This window comes from Emydura macquarii, unplaced genomic scaffold, assembly GCF_026122565.2.
Source record: "Emydura macquarii macquarii isolate MOO-44397 ecotype Brisbane River unplaced genomic scaffold, CSIRO-AGI_Emac_v2 contig_1451, whole genome shotgun sequence".
Lineage (NCBI taxonomy): Eukaryota > Metazoa > Chordata > Testudines > Chelidae > Emydura > Emydura macquarii.
Genome location: NW_027131588.1, coordinates 19,280,260 through 19,294,253, shown reverse-complemented (window position 1 = coordinate 19,294,253; position 13,994 = coordinate 19,280,260). Strand labels below are relative to the sequence as shown.

The 13,994-nt window shown below is 45.0% G+C and overlaps 1 protein-coding gene across 1 annotated transcript; it reads left to right on the top strand.

Moving 5' to 3' along the window:
* Nucleotides 1-317: 317 nt before the first annotated feature.
* Nucleotides 318-12,455, top strand: TAL2 (TAL bHLH transcription factor 2). Its single transcript, XM_067553453.1, has 3 exons — nucleotides 318-423; nucleotides 9,258-9,627; nucleotides 12,271-12,455. The coding sequence occupies exon 2, from the start codon at nucleotides 9,268-9,270 to the stop codon at nucleotides 9,619-9,621; it is 354 nt and encodes a 117-aa protein (XP_067409554.1). The 5' UTR covers nucleotides 318-423; nucleotides 9,258-9,267; the 3' UTR covers nucleotides 9,622-9,627; nucleotides 12,271-12,455.
* The last annotated feature ends 1,539 nt before the right edge of the window (nucleotides 12,456-13,994 follow it).

The following is a 13,994-nucleotide window of genomic DNA, read 5'->3' as shown; positions in this document are numbered from 1 at the left end:
TTTCACAAGCACTGAGTGCACTAAAACAATTAAGAAAATAAAATTCTTGCTAAGTTATGCCCCACCCAGACCCTGCTTAAATCTCTATGGCTGGTAGGTGCTGTTTCACCTAAGACAGCGTGGCTCATCCTTGCAGAGAAAGGAGAGGGTGTGTAGGGGAGAGAGAAAAAGGCAGGACAGAGAGAATCTCCTGGGAGATGCAAAACAAGCTCCCTGGATTGCTAGGACTAGTGGTGACACGCGCCAGACAAAGGAACTGGCATTCTATAAATGAGGCAGCCAGGATCAGCAATTGGCTGACTGCAGCGAGAACAGCCTCTCTGTCCAGGGTCTGTGAGAGCAAAGAGAAAGGAAGGGAAATCATCCTATTCTGCTGGAAGCTGAACCAGGTTTCAAGAGCAGCAAGCACCTGTGTTTGGAAAAGTAAGTGACGACGGCTTTCTGCTTAGCTAGTCATTTGGGGGCTTTCGTGTCTGCATTGCAACTTTCCTGGGTGTGCACAAGTTTACTGCCAGGTATACGCAGCAAAGTGTATTCAGGGAAGGAATTCCTTTTTGCCATCAGCTGGGGCTTTATTAATAATGACTCCCCTGTGTCCTGTCTCTGAAAAACTAATAAAAAAGCAACATATCAGACCAGCTGAAGTGCTATGAAAACTGCCTCTTACAGGTTACTGAATTCAACCAAAAAGAGACACTTGTGTTGTACTCCTTATGTGCCTATAATTTTTGTGGGATTTTAACTCAAGCTGTTGAAAATTTGCTAAAACTTGGCAATAAAAATCTCAAGCAAGCAGCAGAAATTTGTTGCTTTTGTCCATTTCAAAAAAATGGAGTGAGGAGGTTTAAAATTATATGAAATCAAAACAATTAAAAAAAACATGAATGGATTCCTTCATTCTGTGATTTTATACCCAAACACATTGGGCCTAATTCTGTCTTGTCCTGCACCCTAGGTAGTCATTGCCACCAATGCAAAGTGGGTGTAGAATGCTACCGCCTCAGAATTGACGCTCTTTGCACTGGTGTAAATGGCCGCAGAGAAGATCAAGCCCTTTGATTTCAGAAATAAAACCAGTGTAACTCAGTAGCATGGTGTGATGGCTTTGGGCATTTAAACACAAAGCTTTTAGAAAGCCTAAAGAAACCAGCTTGTTATGCATATTTGTGCAGTAGATTGTAAATAATATGCATTTAAACACGTTTCATCTTCAGGTCTATTGCATAAAGCTATATTTGACTAAGGAAATGAATAAATAATACTAAGAACATATTTCTAAAATAAATTGTCAAAACTCCAGTGACTTCTGTGGGCTCAGGATTAGGTCCAGTATTGTGTGTGTTAGGTCCTTTCTCTAAAAATCTGTTTCTAAAATGCCAAGTAAAATATAAACAACCTTTCCTTTTCCCCTTTACGTAAACCATTCAAGTTGTTGCGACACAAATAGCTAAACGAATCAATGCAGCATTGACAAAAGCGTATATTCCAGCTGAAATGTGGTTAGGAGGGAATAGGCATTGCCCGCCGAGTGTGGCAAGAACAACACTATTCTGACCACACGAACGCTGAATTTTATATTCCCGAGTCTGATCTCACCCGCACTGCTGCAGATGAGTAGTAGCCCCCTTGGAGTCAATGGAATGACACTGGTGTGAGATCAGGATTGGGACCTTTATTTCCTGGTGGTTTCCATCCCAATATAGGAAGGTAGGATTTGCCACAGTGGATCAGTTTCTCAGTAATTATGGGGAGCAGTAATTTTACTGAAATACAGCAGGTCAAATTCATTCCTCGAGTAACTCTGTGCAAGCCAGAAGCACTGCACCAGTTATGATTGTTGCGCTGTGCATTTGGAAGTGAATGTGGACTGCATACACACAATATGATCCATATAGAGGGTCCAGTCCTGCTCTCACTGAAGTCTATTCTCTCTCTGAAGTCAAAGGAAGATTTGTTTCTGCCGTGAGTGGGAGAAGAGCTGGGTCAGGGTCATATTTTAAAACGGCACTGAAACCACCCGCCTCTTCAGGCTAAAATCGCTTGCTGTGTTGCAGTCCCCCCCACCTCGGAAATGGCAATGAGTTTGGCATAAGCTGCTCTTTTGCTGAGCTCATAGGTCCAGAGCCCACCATCCCTGCGTCATTCTTGACATGGCACAGATTTCTTCTGTCACCAAGAGAGGGGTGGACTCTGCACCACCTGGAAGGAGGTGGTACAAGCAAACAGGTACCCCTGTTTTTTACCCTTCAGCTTTGTGGCAACAGATGCACAGGCAGAGAGATACAGCCAGATACCTCAGTTCTCATGAGCTGGGAGTATAACTGAAGGATGGTCTTAGAGCAGGGGTTCCTACATAATATGGGGCCCATCAAGAATTCCTGAAGTATTCACATAGTGCTTGGATTTTCTTTCTGATCAGGAAAGCATGGACCGTGACCCTTGTATAGACGAGTCGGGAAATGAATTTGACAGAGGCTCTGTCTGTGCTTTAAAGAAAATCTGCTGGGACAGGGGACCGAGCCGTGGCCTTAAGAAGGTTCAGTTTTCTCTACCTCACAGGATGGGGGAGCAGCAAAAGGGCAATGGAACATTTTACAGAAAATAATTTCTGACAGTAATATGGGCTTAATGAATAAAGAGCTCAAGTGTTTAATCTTTAATTAATGGTCCTTAATAAATAGCACTGAAGCTAAAGGTCAGCATGCCCCTGCAAATCTGTCAGATCTTGCTCAAACCAAACTCCCACTGGCGCCAATGAGGATCTTGCTTGAGTAAGGGTTTGGCTTTATAGAAATGTACATGCAGTGAAACTGAGGCAAGAAAGGAGCGTTCCTAATGGGAGAGCAATGGGAAAAGGAAAAGGGCTAAGAGGTCTGTTTTTCCACCTGCAAGGGAATTTATGCATTTAGCTCTCATCAATATTAATGGAAATCTTTAAATGCACATTTTGCCGAGAGGAGAACAGAGCCTCTGCTCTGCCATGTGCATATTGGCTAAACGCGGGTAGATCGACTGGCCCAACTTGAAAAGTAATGAGTGATTTTAGGTGCCCGACTTGAGATCCCCTAAAGACAGAGAGAGAGAGAGTGCTGAGCACCCACCTCTGAAAATCAGGCCCCTTTAAGGTGTCTCAAGTCGGAGCACCCCAAATAACTAGTCACTTTTGAAAATTCAGGCCATGTTTCTCAGCCAGGGTCAGAGCTGAGCAGTTGAAGAGCAACACAGAATCTTGATAAAAATGCCTTAGAGAAATGTGCAGGTAGTTGCAGCTTCATTTGTCCCGGGATATGAGAGACACAAGGTGGATGAGATAACGTCTTTTATTGGGCCAACAGCTTGTCTCTATCAGTAACGGAGGCTGGGCCAGTAAAAGATATTACCTCACCCAGCTTGTGTGTCTCATAAAAATGTGATGATAATTATTCTACAGTTAAAACAATGAGAATTCTGTGGTTGTCTGACGCAGTGGGTTTCTGCCCACGGAAGCTTATGGCCAAATAAATGTGTTAGTCTTTAAGGTGTCACAGGACTCTCGCTGTTATGCTGAAAACAGACTAACACGGCTACCCCTCTGGAACTATTCTACAGTAGTATCCTCGGCATACGGGAATACTAATTTAAGCATGTGTGTTTTAGACCATGGCTTTAGGACACCGGAGTGCTCATTTAAAAGTACCTTTTTACAATTTGAGAGCTCCAGCAAACACTGGCTTCAGAGGGGAAGGTTTCTGGGATCAGAGGTTTCACAGTGTAAATTTCGTCCCAGATTCATAGCTATTAGAAATGGTAAACATCTCTGCCTTTGCTGCTTTGTTTCTTAGTGTCTATTCTCTGCAGTGTTGTGCTTTCGAATATTCCATAGTAAAGCCACCACGATGATGGAGGTACCTGGCTTGTTGAGTACAAAGGAGCCCCCAGTTAATTCAGACACAGTTTATTTTCCCCCTCCTGCCTGTATTTATGTCTTTATTTGTTAATAATGGTAACGTTCATTAAAGGTGTTCGCTATAACTCCTTTAAACTCAGGAAATATTTATTATTGTTATCATTCCTTGAGGCCTCTCTCAAGGTCAGGCGCTGTTGTGCTAAGTGCTGTACAAACACACAATAAGAGACCATCCCTCGAAGAGCTTACAGCTGAAAGAGACAAGACAAGCCAAGGAGTGGGGGGGAAGGAAACGGACGCAGAAGGAGGTGAAGGTACTAACTGAAGTAGTGGCAGAGCTGGGAATAGAAACCAGGAATAGAGCTGGGAATATAAACCAGGTTTCTTGACTACCAGTCCAGGGCTCTATCCACTAGACGTCACTGCCTCTCTTTTATCTTCTTGCCTTTAAATATGACATCCCTGCAGAGGAAGTTACGATGGCTGCATGGCTCCTGTAGAATCCACCCTCTCTAGTAGACGCCAGGCGCCATGGACGGGTAGTGGTGGCGGTGACATTGGTGCTTAGTCCCTCACTGGTGAGCATTAGGCCCAAAACCCTAACGTCCACGTTCTGCTTCTCGTGTAACTAATTCATTCCAGTCACAAGGAACTCAAACTTGTTTCTACTGGCTTTTCTACCGGGACTTCAAAAGACGTGTGTGTTAGTGCTGGCCGGTGTAATATTTTGTGACAGCCATGTCAAATTTTCCCCTCGCTGCTGGGTTGCGTTCCACAGCCCAATGCTACCGTGAAATCGAAGGGCGAAACAATGGGGCCTTCCTCTTTCTCCCGTGTTTCACGTTGCACCAACGCACAGTGAAAAAAACTCAGTGCCAAGTGTTTCTCGGGGGCTCTTTGGTCCTCTTTTAAATCGACCTGGCAAGTATCTGCCCGATGTGTGAAACAAGCTCCATCATTGGTTTCATTTCCTGTTATTCCAAGGCTGAGGGGACTCAGAAAACCTCAATGGGGAAGTATTAAATAGCAAGTGTTAACAAACCTCCTTGCTGGAAAAACAGCACTGTGCGGTGGGTGTATTCATGAGGGGCCCGATCCTTGACATCAGGGGGCGTGTTGACTGAGCAAGGGTTTCAGGATCGGGTCCAAGGGGCTAGATACATCCCTAGTGTAGCTTCACTGAGCTCAAAGGTGTTACACTTGGGATCGATTTAGTCCAAGGTATTTGTTTTTAACCAGCCTGTTAGTAACTACTGAATCTCCCACGCTCCATGGCAGCTCCATCGCCCATTAACCGCAGCTTCGACAGCCATTTGCTTTGGAATGTCTGAGCAGAAATATCGCTTTGTGCCGGGAATTCCTGCTGCTGCGTCTGTTCGAACACCCTGAATGGCTTTTGCATAGAGCGGCTGCGAGAGCTGCTGCTATTGAGACCGAGATCTTCATCTGTTCTCTGCATTGTTTAACTTCTCGTATGGCCGCATTTGGATCTGCCTGAATTTTTTGGGTTTTTTAGGGGGTGAACGGGTTATGAGGTGCTGCTGGAACTTGTTCGCTTGAGGTTTATGCTCCTTGCTGCAGTTGAATGGCTGCGAGTGACTTACAGTTCGGCTGGGGTTATATTTAATCTGCATGCTTTGGTTAAACTATAATTCTGCGAATACGGCTCACATGTCATCACCCAGCATCTGTCAACTGATTTTGGGTGTTGCTTGTCTGATCCAAGGGAAATCCCTGAGCCAAATTCTGTTCTCTATTACTGTGATTTTAATCCAGAATAATACCGCCACTTTCAATGGTGTAACCTTGGATTTATACCTCTGAGAGCAGAATTTGTTCTCTTGGATCTAAGCCGGCATTTGCCTGGTTCTCCTTCTGTTTAGGTGAATTTTTGTCTGTGCCTGGAGGTGAACTGAAAGAATTGACTGGAATCCATACCTGCACATTAGTGCAATATATATATATATATTCCTGTATTAGATATGTATAAAATGGTGTCTTTGCATTAGATAAGTGGCTATACAATAAACGAGCAGCAGGCGGATGATACAAGTTCCATATACTGCATCAGAGAGAAATAATACCATGCTTAGGTATGTAACATTAGCATAAATCAGAAGCTGCAAAGAGTTTGAAAGCAAAGTGGAGAGCGGGGAAAGCAGGTGAAACGTAAGGCAGATCATTCCGTGGAATGCTGGCCATTTTTGCAGTGTTAAATATAGGGATCCAAATGCCTTAAGAGAAGTCTTGTGTGTGGAAGAATGGGACAGAAGAAAGAGCTGCAGTTGATTTCTGAGACATTAGAATTGCTGCTATGTTGGACTAGGTTGATTTTAACTTGCAAGATCTCTGTCCTGAGCTAGACAACAGGAAATGTTGAGAAGCCTGCAGCTTAGTGAAATAACAGAGAAGGAGCGAGGAATTCAGGGTAGAGATTGATGAGGAGGTATGGAAGTTTCACATGCAGGCTTCACGGGGGGAAACGCCTGGTGTTTGCTGATCTTGAACAAATGTCAGAGATGCAGGGGCACATTTTTAACATGTTGCACAGGAGCTGGACTCATAAAGACAGCTGTTTGCTCACAGGACTTGAGTTCACAAATCCGGTTTTGTCCTCCACCCGGGGAGGGGGGAGCCAAAGAAAGACTGATGTGAACGAGTAGGCTGTGGTCAGCTTTCCAAAATTAATACCACTGCAAAGATGGGGTCAAATACTTGGAGAGGTTTGCTGAAGGGAGGCCGGTGATCTATTCTAACCATTCTCCTGGAACATTTTACTCAGTGCTATAAGTAAAACCCAGGAAAAGAGGCCATGGGCTAGTGTTTGCACTCTGGATTTAACGTAGTCACTAAGCGGACACAGAACTATTAAAATGCATGTGCCGGTATTAACGTTCAGACTGTGATAGGCACATCACCACTAATAAAATCAACAACAAAGCATTGATGAGTTGTCCAGCATTTTAAATGTCTCTGTTTTCACAGAAGAATAAACTTCTCTTTAAGCAAAGCAACCGGCATAAGCTGTACACGATTATAATAAACAACTGCTAGGAAAACCTCGTCAAAAATATACAGGAGAAAGTACAAGTGTCCAGGGAACTTTATATACCAAATTAGGGATGAGGATGGGGACATGATGTACAAAGTCAGTGCAAACCCATGGTCCAGCAGCATTTTGGCAAGTAAAGTACACACTAGCTCTTTTAAATGGGTTCAAAAGACCCATTAAATATACGCTCTGTAGTGCAAACATAAGGTAACAAACAGGAAGCACAAAATAAATGAGATAAGATTCCCAGCAAGAACAAACCAATAGGACTCCACATTTCTGGTGGTTTGGGTTTTTTTTAAATGAGTCTGTTATGAGAGAGGGATGTTTTGATGAGATCGTTTCATCCTCTGGTAAAGCAGTTTAGAAAAATCAGGACTTGATAGTGGCTGGAAAATTATAACAAAATACAAATGTTCTAGGACTTGAAAGGATACAAATGAAGGCACCAAAGTGGAGCCGGGGATTAGCTATGAGAACATGCTAAAAAATGGAAGGGTGTATTTTTAGTGCAGAGCACAGAGGGTTATGCACCTTCGTTCAATGCTTTCATGTCCAACACGTTAAGATTGAAAGCTCTATGGTCAGGGAACATCTTTGTTGCAGAGACCTGTGCCTAATGTAGTTGGGCCTCAATTTCTGACTGCGGCCTTCGAAGCACGACTGTGAAATAAATCCTAGTAATGCTGACAGTATTTTCCTGGTGGTTTGGTAATTGGGGTGCTGGACTAGGACTTAGAAGATCTGGTTATGAACACCCAATTCTGCCACAGACTTCCTGTATGAGCTTGGGCAAGTCACTTAAATGTTTGCCTTCCAGCCCCATGGTGGAAGGTGGGTTATCGCCTGCTCAAACCATGTCACCGGCACAAGGAGCACTTTCCTTGATGATGACGATTGCCTAGCAAAGAGTGTGCAGTGAGGGGACGAAATCTGGTGATGATTCCAAGGTGTGCGTGGGAAGGACAGTGGTGAAGTATTTAATCTAGAAAAAGGAGCAAGGCGGTGGAAAATCATGGAGCAGCAGAAGGGTCGAAGTGCCTAATGGTGGATACAAAGCAACTCCGGGTGGGATTTTCAGGAGTTGGCCTTACTCTGCCACCACTGACATCAACAGGAGCAGAGTCCGGCCAATGATGATTGCTTTGTGAAATCCTACCTGTAAACCACACTGAAATACTGGGGGATGTGAATTATTTTAGGGTCACGGTCCAATCGGCTTGGTCTGGAAATTGGTCTCTGTACTCTGGTTAGCCTGTGATGCGAGCTGGTCAAAGCTAGGAAAGCCACATTTTGGCCAAAACTTGTCTTTTGTCTGTCCCAGTTTCCCTCAGTGGTCTGCAGGGTCCAGTGCAGTGGCATTTATAGCAGACTTACCGACACTGAGCGGGGAAAATCAAACCAGAGTTAGCATCTTTCCATTGAATGTTTACAGCTTTTCAAACTTGATTTAGCTCCTTCCCCCGCCCTGCCTGTTCTAGTGATGAGTGCACATCCCGTTGCTGAAAAGCCCTTACTTCCAGCAACGAGAGCTGAATGTGGATTGGGAGGGGAACCGGATCACTGCTTCCCTGAAGGGTTCTACTGACACAGCCCTACGACAGTCACCGGCGTAATTAGGCAAGCTACCCTGCACCAGTTCTGTTTTCCTAGGGGGAGTATTTCTCATGGTGATTGGTAGATGTCAGGGGCCCAATCCTTGAGCCCAGCTGGGCTCTGCTTGGCTCAGGACCTGGGGTGGAGGTGGGCAGCAGTGGGTGTATGCCATATTTACCCTCTTTGCCCTATTCTGAGGCTGGATTGGGGCTGGTTTGGCCCCCAAGCACTAGTCAGAGCAATTTCAGGGCTACTGTAACGTGTGTCAGCTGGTAATGGTCCCCAGGGGCAGTTATGCTGGTTTGGGATTGTCACAATGCTGCTGCTTTCAGCCACATCCCCTCCCCAGTACCCCCCTAGGTGGGGGTCTGTGAGGAAGGGTGGTGTGTGCAGAGGCAGGCTACACCAACTTTATGCTACCTGGGGATCCTCCATGCCAGAGGAATCCTCAGATGTCTGGAGAAAGCCAACTTTGCAGCCCCGGGGGGAAGTCAGGATCTGTCCCCACGTGTGCTCCTTCACCAATCCTCTGACAATACGATGCTAGACCGCTATATCCGACTGCAGTTACTGTGTTTGAGATCGGCGTCTGGGCAGGGAGTTGGACACAGGTGGCCTTGGAGTTATGGTCAATCCCCAGCTGGGGAGGGCAGTGTCTCAGAATGCTACCGTTATACCGCCTGAGGCCTCTAACTTCCCCACATTGTCCCCTTTGCTTTGCAGCGCCTTGAGCATGACCAGAAAGATCTTCACCAACACCAGGGAGCGGTGGAGGCAGCAAAACGTCAACAGCGCCTTCGCCAAGCTGAGGAAGCTCATCCCCACCCACCCGCCGGACAAAAAACTGAGCAAGAACGAGACTCTCCGCTTGGCCATGAGGTACATCAACTTCCTCGTCAAGGTCCTGGGGGAGCAGGGCCTGCCTCAGACAGGAGTGACTGCCCGGGGAAGTATACTGGGGCTCTTCCAACAAGCCCCACGTTTGCAGAGTATGGAGGACTTGACTCTGATTGAAGACTGTGGAGTCCCTTCTCCGGGCACAAGCAGCAATATTCCAGAGTGCTGGTCAGAGACATCGTCTCCCTAGCAGGCAGTGAGTGATGCAGTCCTGGTGTTAGTCTGATAGTCCCCTCGGCATAATTTGTGGATTGTTCCCCTCTGTACAGTATTTATCTATTTATATCTATTACTGTTTTATTACGTATATTTTTATTTAAAAGGAAAGGAGGTGGAAGGAGTCATTGGCAGGACAGAGCTTAGCTAAAGAGGGAGTGTTGTTCAACCCTTGGGAACTAGCAAGCATTCATTGTAGTGGTTCCATAGAATCATGGAAGAAACCAAAGCCAAGAGGGGACCATTATGATCCGAGCCCCTGTATACCACAGGCCATAGCATCTCATTTGGTGATTGCTGGAGTGGAAGAGATTATTCTTTCTTGCTACATAAGGAGATACTATTGAGCCCAATAGCTTGTGGCTGAACTAGAGTGTTACGCTTAAAAAAATATCCAGCCTTGACTGAAAGATTCCAAGCGATGGAGCATTTACCACATCCCTTGGCCAGCAGTTCCCATAGTTACTAACCCTCACCGTTAAGAGTTTACATCTTCTTTCTGTCTTGAATTTTTCTAACACGTAGTTTCCAACCGCTGGATCTTGCTATGCCTTTGTCTGCTAGACAGCCACCCAGGAATTCAAACAAAAATGCCAGCCTATGTTGAAGGAAGAAATGTTATGGGCTAGGTTTCTGCAGGTGCAGTGGCTAGAGGCCATCCGCAAATCCACCCTCAACTGTGGGAGCAGAAGGGGGGAAGCTGACCGTCCTCATTCAGGCTCCATTCAAAACCCATAAAGAGGCTAATCCTCCGGCCCTCCATGGCAGGACTTAAAGGGCCAGGAAGTCGGCTTATGTACATGAATCCCCTAGCCCGGCAAAGGCCCCCTGTATGCACGTCTAGGCACATTCCATGCTTCCCACAGGCTCTTCCAAACACGAGCAGGAAGTAAGGACTCTGTGGAACTGTTGCTGACCAGAACACAGGCTCTCGTGAGCCCAACTTTTGCAGCATGTGTGTGCGCCCGTTTGGGGCATGCTTCCAGAATTAGGTTTCCTATGATCGTTGCTACGGCATAGGAAACCTGGGCATAGCTCTGCAAGAATGGGCAAGGTCGTGTTTATTTCTACCTGTGTGCGTTGCAAGCAGAGGCGACGGGGTGGGGTGGACTACACATACTCCTTGTGTATGTACCGTGGGCTGCCCTTAAAACATGCTGATTTTGCCTTTGACAATTAGATGAGTTTTCCTCGCTGTGAGTTTGAGCTAAAGGCCAATGGAGTCAATAGAAAAATTTCACTAGGAAATACTTGCACTGAACTCAGTGTGCTTTGGATCAGGCCCCATTAGCAGTAGTCCCTGTGCAAATTACTGTAGGGAATACCTAAATTATACAGCAAATACTGAGATAATATTTTAATATCTAAGGAAATTGTCAGGCTTTTAAGCATGACCCCATGGAGTAGGAGAGAAATTGCACTGTAGAATGTTGCATACCATTCAGTTAATTTGAGTACCGGCATTACCTCCTGTGTCAGCAAAGATCTGGACAGCTCATAGGTGTTAAAAAAAATCCCATTGAACAGCAGGTGGAAAAGTCTAGGGAATCAGATATAAAGGGTTTCCGGGTCAAATCCAGCTTCCACTGCAGGTAATGACAAAATGCCCCAGGAGTTCAGTGAGACCGGGATGTGGCACGGATGGATACCTGAGTTTGAAGAACCTTAAATCCCTGAAAAGAAAGCTATTCATTATGGTTCAACAAGTGGAAGTGAGAATGCTCTGCCAGATCTCCTTGGCTCTTAGTGAGACAATGAGCCACCTTCAGAAACTGTAGCTAGGGCTTTGAGTGTGTATTTCACGGCTTACAATACTTGCTTGTAACACAGGGAATCTGTCCCCCGAAACTGAGTTTCATATTAAAATCACACAAACCAAACATGTATCTCCACAGTCCCTATATATTTATTTGTCTCAGGGGACCTGACCAGGAAACAGATATGGCCCAGCTGGGCATGGTTTTTGCCCATTTGAACCCTCACGAAGAGTAAAGTTTGTTAAAAACATTTCTACTCTGGCTCTGTGATTGCTGCTATAAGGCACAGTGGAAACATTTCAAATATTGACAAAAAAAGCTGAATATTTTAGTGAACATTTAATTCTGTTTTTCAAAGAGCTCTGGTTTCCAGCCTAGCTACTCCTAGATTTCGGTGCTTTGAGGACATGAAACGAGTGACGATACTGAAGAGCATCTGAGTGGAAACGTGCCAAGAGTGTTTTTCATGTTCTGTAAAGTTAATGCTTTATCCTCTCCTATGCCTACCTTAATGTTGCTAAATGGATTGATATTGTCTATTTTAGGCATCGTCTCAAATTTAATGGGCCAGTTTCTCATCCTAGGTATCTCTTGGCTTAAATGGAATTACACCACGGATACATTTGGCCAAATAGGTGTAAATGTTTAAGTGTGATTAGTGTTGGTGCAATTCTTCCCATCAGCCCATTGGAAATGTTTTCTCATCAGCAAGGCAAGTCAAAATAGATCCGTCCTTTGAGCAGAGTATTGTTGTCAAGGAAAGGGAAGAAAACCTAGCAAGTATGTAACATGAAATGCTTGTTGTTTATGTATTAAAAACTTTTCTTATTCTTGGTTCAAACGTTTTTTGTTCTCTTTTCATTTAGGATCCTCCTACTCTGAGGTACAGCATGTATGTGACTAGATTTATCTACCAAAGATTTTTTTTGTCAGGACTTCTGTTTTTTGTGATTTCTTATCTGTATGGCTGTGAACAAATATGGTGTAATTGATCACATTTTGTGGCATACAATGTTATTTAACTGCTAATATATTGAAATAAATTATTTAAGAAACTAACCGTTTTCTAAAATTTACTTTTACATTTTAAAAAAGCAGAATAAATTCTAATACAAGGATCATTTTCATGTTCAGCACCTAAATACGGCTTTTGATATTCAGAATATTTTACCAGCAGTGCTTAAAAATTAGAGAGGGTCTAAAAACCCAGAGATAAAACAAAACAACCCCACACCCTATAACATTTTTTGGAAAATTTTCTTACTTTATTTTTAGTCAAAGTTTCATCAAAGTATCAGTGTTTGAAAGATTTTAGCCAGCTCTTTTGTTGATCAAAAAAAATAGAGTGGTAAAAATGTGTTGTAAAAATGTTTGGTTTTTTTTCAAAATTTCACAGTTCAAAAGATTTCAGATAGCTCCATTTTAAAAAGTAGAGCTAGTCTGAAACCACAAAAGTTGGACCCAGTTATGGATTTTGAACACCCCAACAGGTTGGGATGTTCAGATAGGAACCATTTGCCATATTTTTATTGGGACCCAGGTTTGAATTGCAGATATTCCCCAAAACCCGGTGATGTTTAGAATCCAGTTTGTTTCTGTCCCGTGTCTGTTCCCAAAGGATTGGTTTTTACAATCTAATCCCAGCTAGTGGTTGGATGGGGTCTAGGAAGGCCAGTGGTGGCAACGCTGTGGTGAAAAGATGGGAGGAGGGTTTCCCGTCACTGGGAGATGGTGCTAGCATTGGATCCTGCTGGCAGTGACTTCTGCCAGGCCCTGAAGCTACTTTAACTTATACCAACCACAGAAATGGAGGATCTGAGAAGTTGGGTCTATTAACTTTAGAGGGAGTGTGATGGGGTTGACTAGGCTCAAAGGCCCCCAGCTGGAAGCTTCAGGGTCCTGCCACACCCATCCCAGGAAAGGGTAAGTGGAACTAAATCCTACATGAAGCCTAGAGAGATTGTGCAGGAAGCAGCCAATCAGGAGGAGGCCGCAAAGGTCTAGCCAATCAGAGAGGCTGCAGGGAGCAGCCACTCAGGGTCCAGGAGGGCCATATAAAAGGAGCTGCAGAGCCACAGATAGGCAGTTCCTTGCTGGAGCCAGAAGAGTGCAGGTGACCAAAGGAAACGGCAGCACCACAGACAGCTCAGTGCAGGCAGGGACTGGAGGGAGCGGGAAAGAGCTCCTGACTGGCTGCTGGGCCTGAACACAGAAAAACCCTGAGCTAAGGATGAAGCATCCATGAAGGCTGGGACCACAAAGAAGTGGCCCAGGGAACTGGAAGCAGTTTCGTTAAAGCAACATGGGGGCAATAACTGTTGTTCTTAGGGTCCCTGGGCTGGGGTCCAAAGAAGTGGGCAAGCCTGGGTCCCTTCCATAGGCCACTTTGTGGCCTACACCTGGACAGTGATAAACCCCCCAGAAGGGGATCTGAACTACTTAGTGGCCCAGCTGGAGAACTGGGGCCAGAAAGGCCCAGAGAGAGCAAAACCATTGCCTCCAGGGAGGAAGCCCTGGGAGTATGGCCAATACCAAGCTGGGACTGTTTAAAGACTGCAGATGTACCTGACCAGAAGGGATGCTCATGAGA

Bases quoted from the DNA above. Each gene is read 5' to 3' on its own strand.
- TAL2 (XM_067553453.1), top strand. From the start codon at position 9,268: ATGACCAGAAAGATCTTCACCAACACCAGGGAGCGGTGGAGGCAGCAA.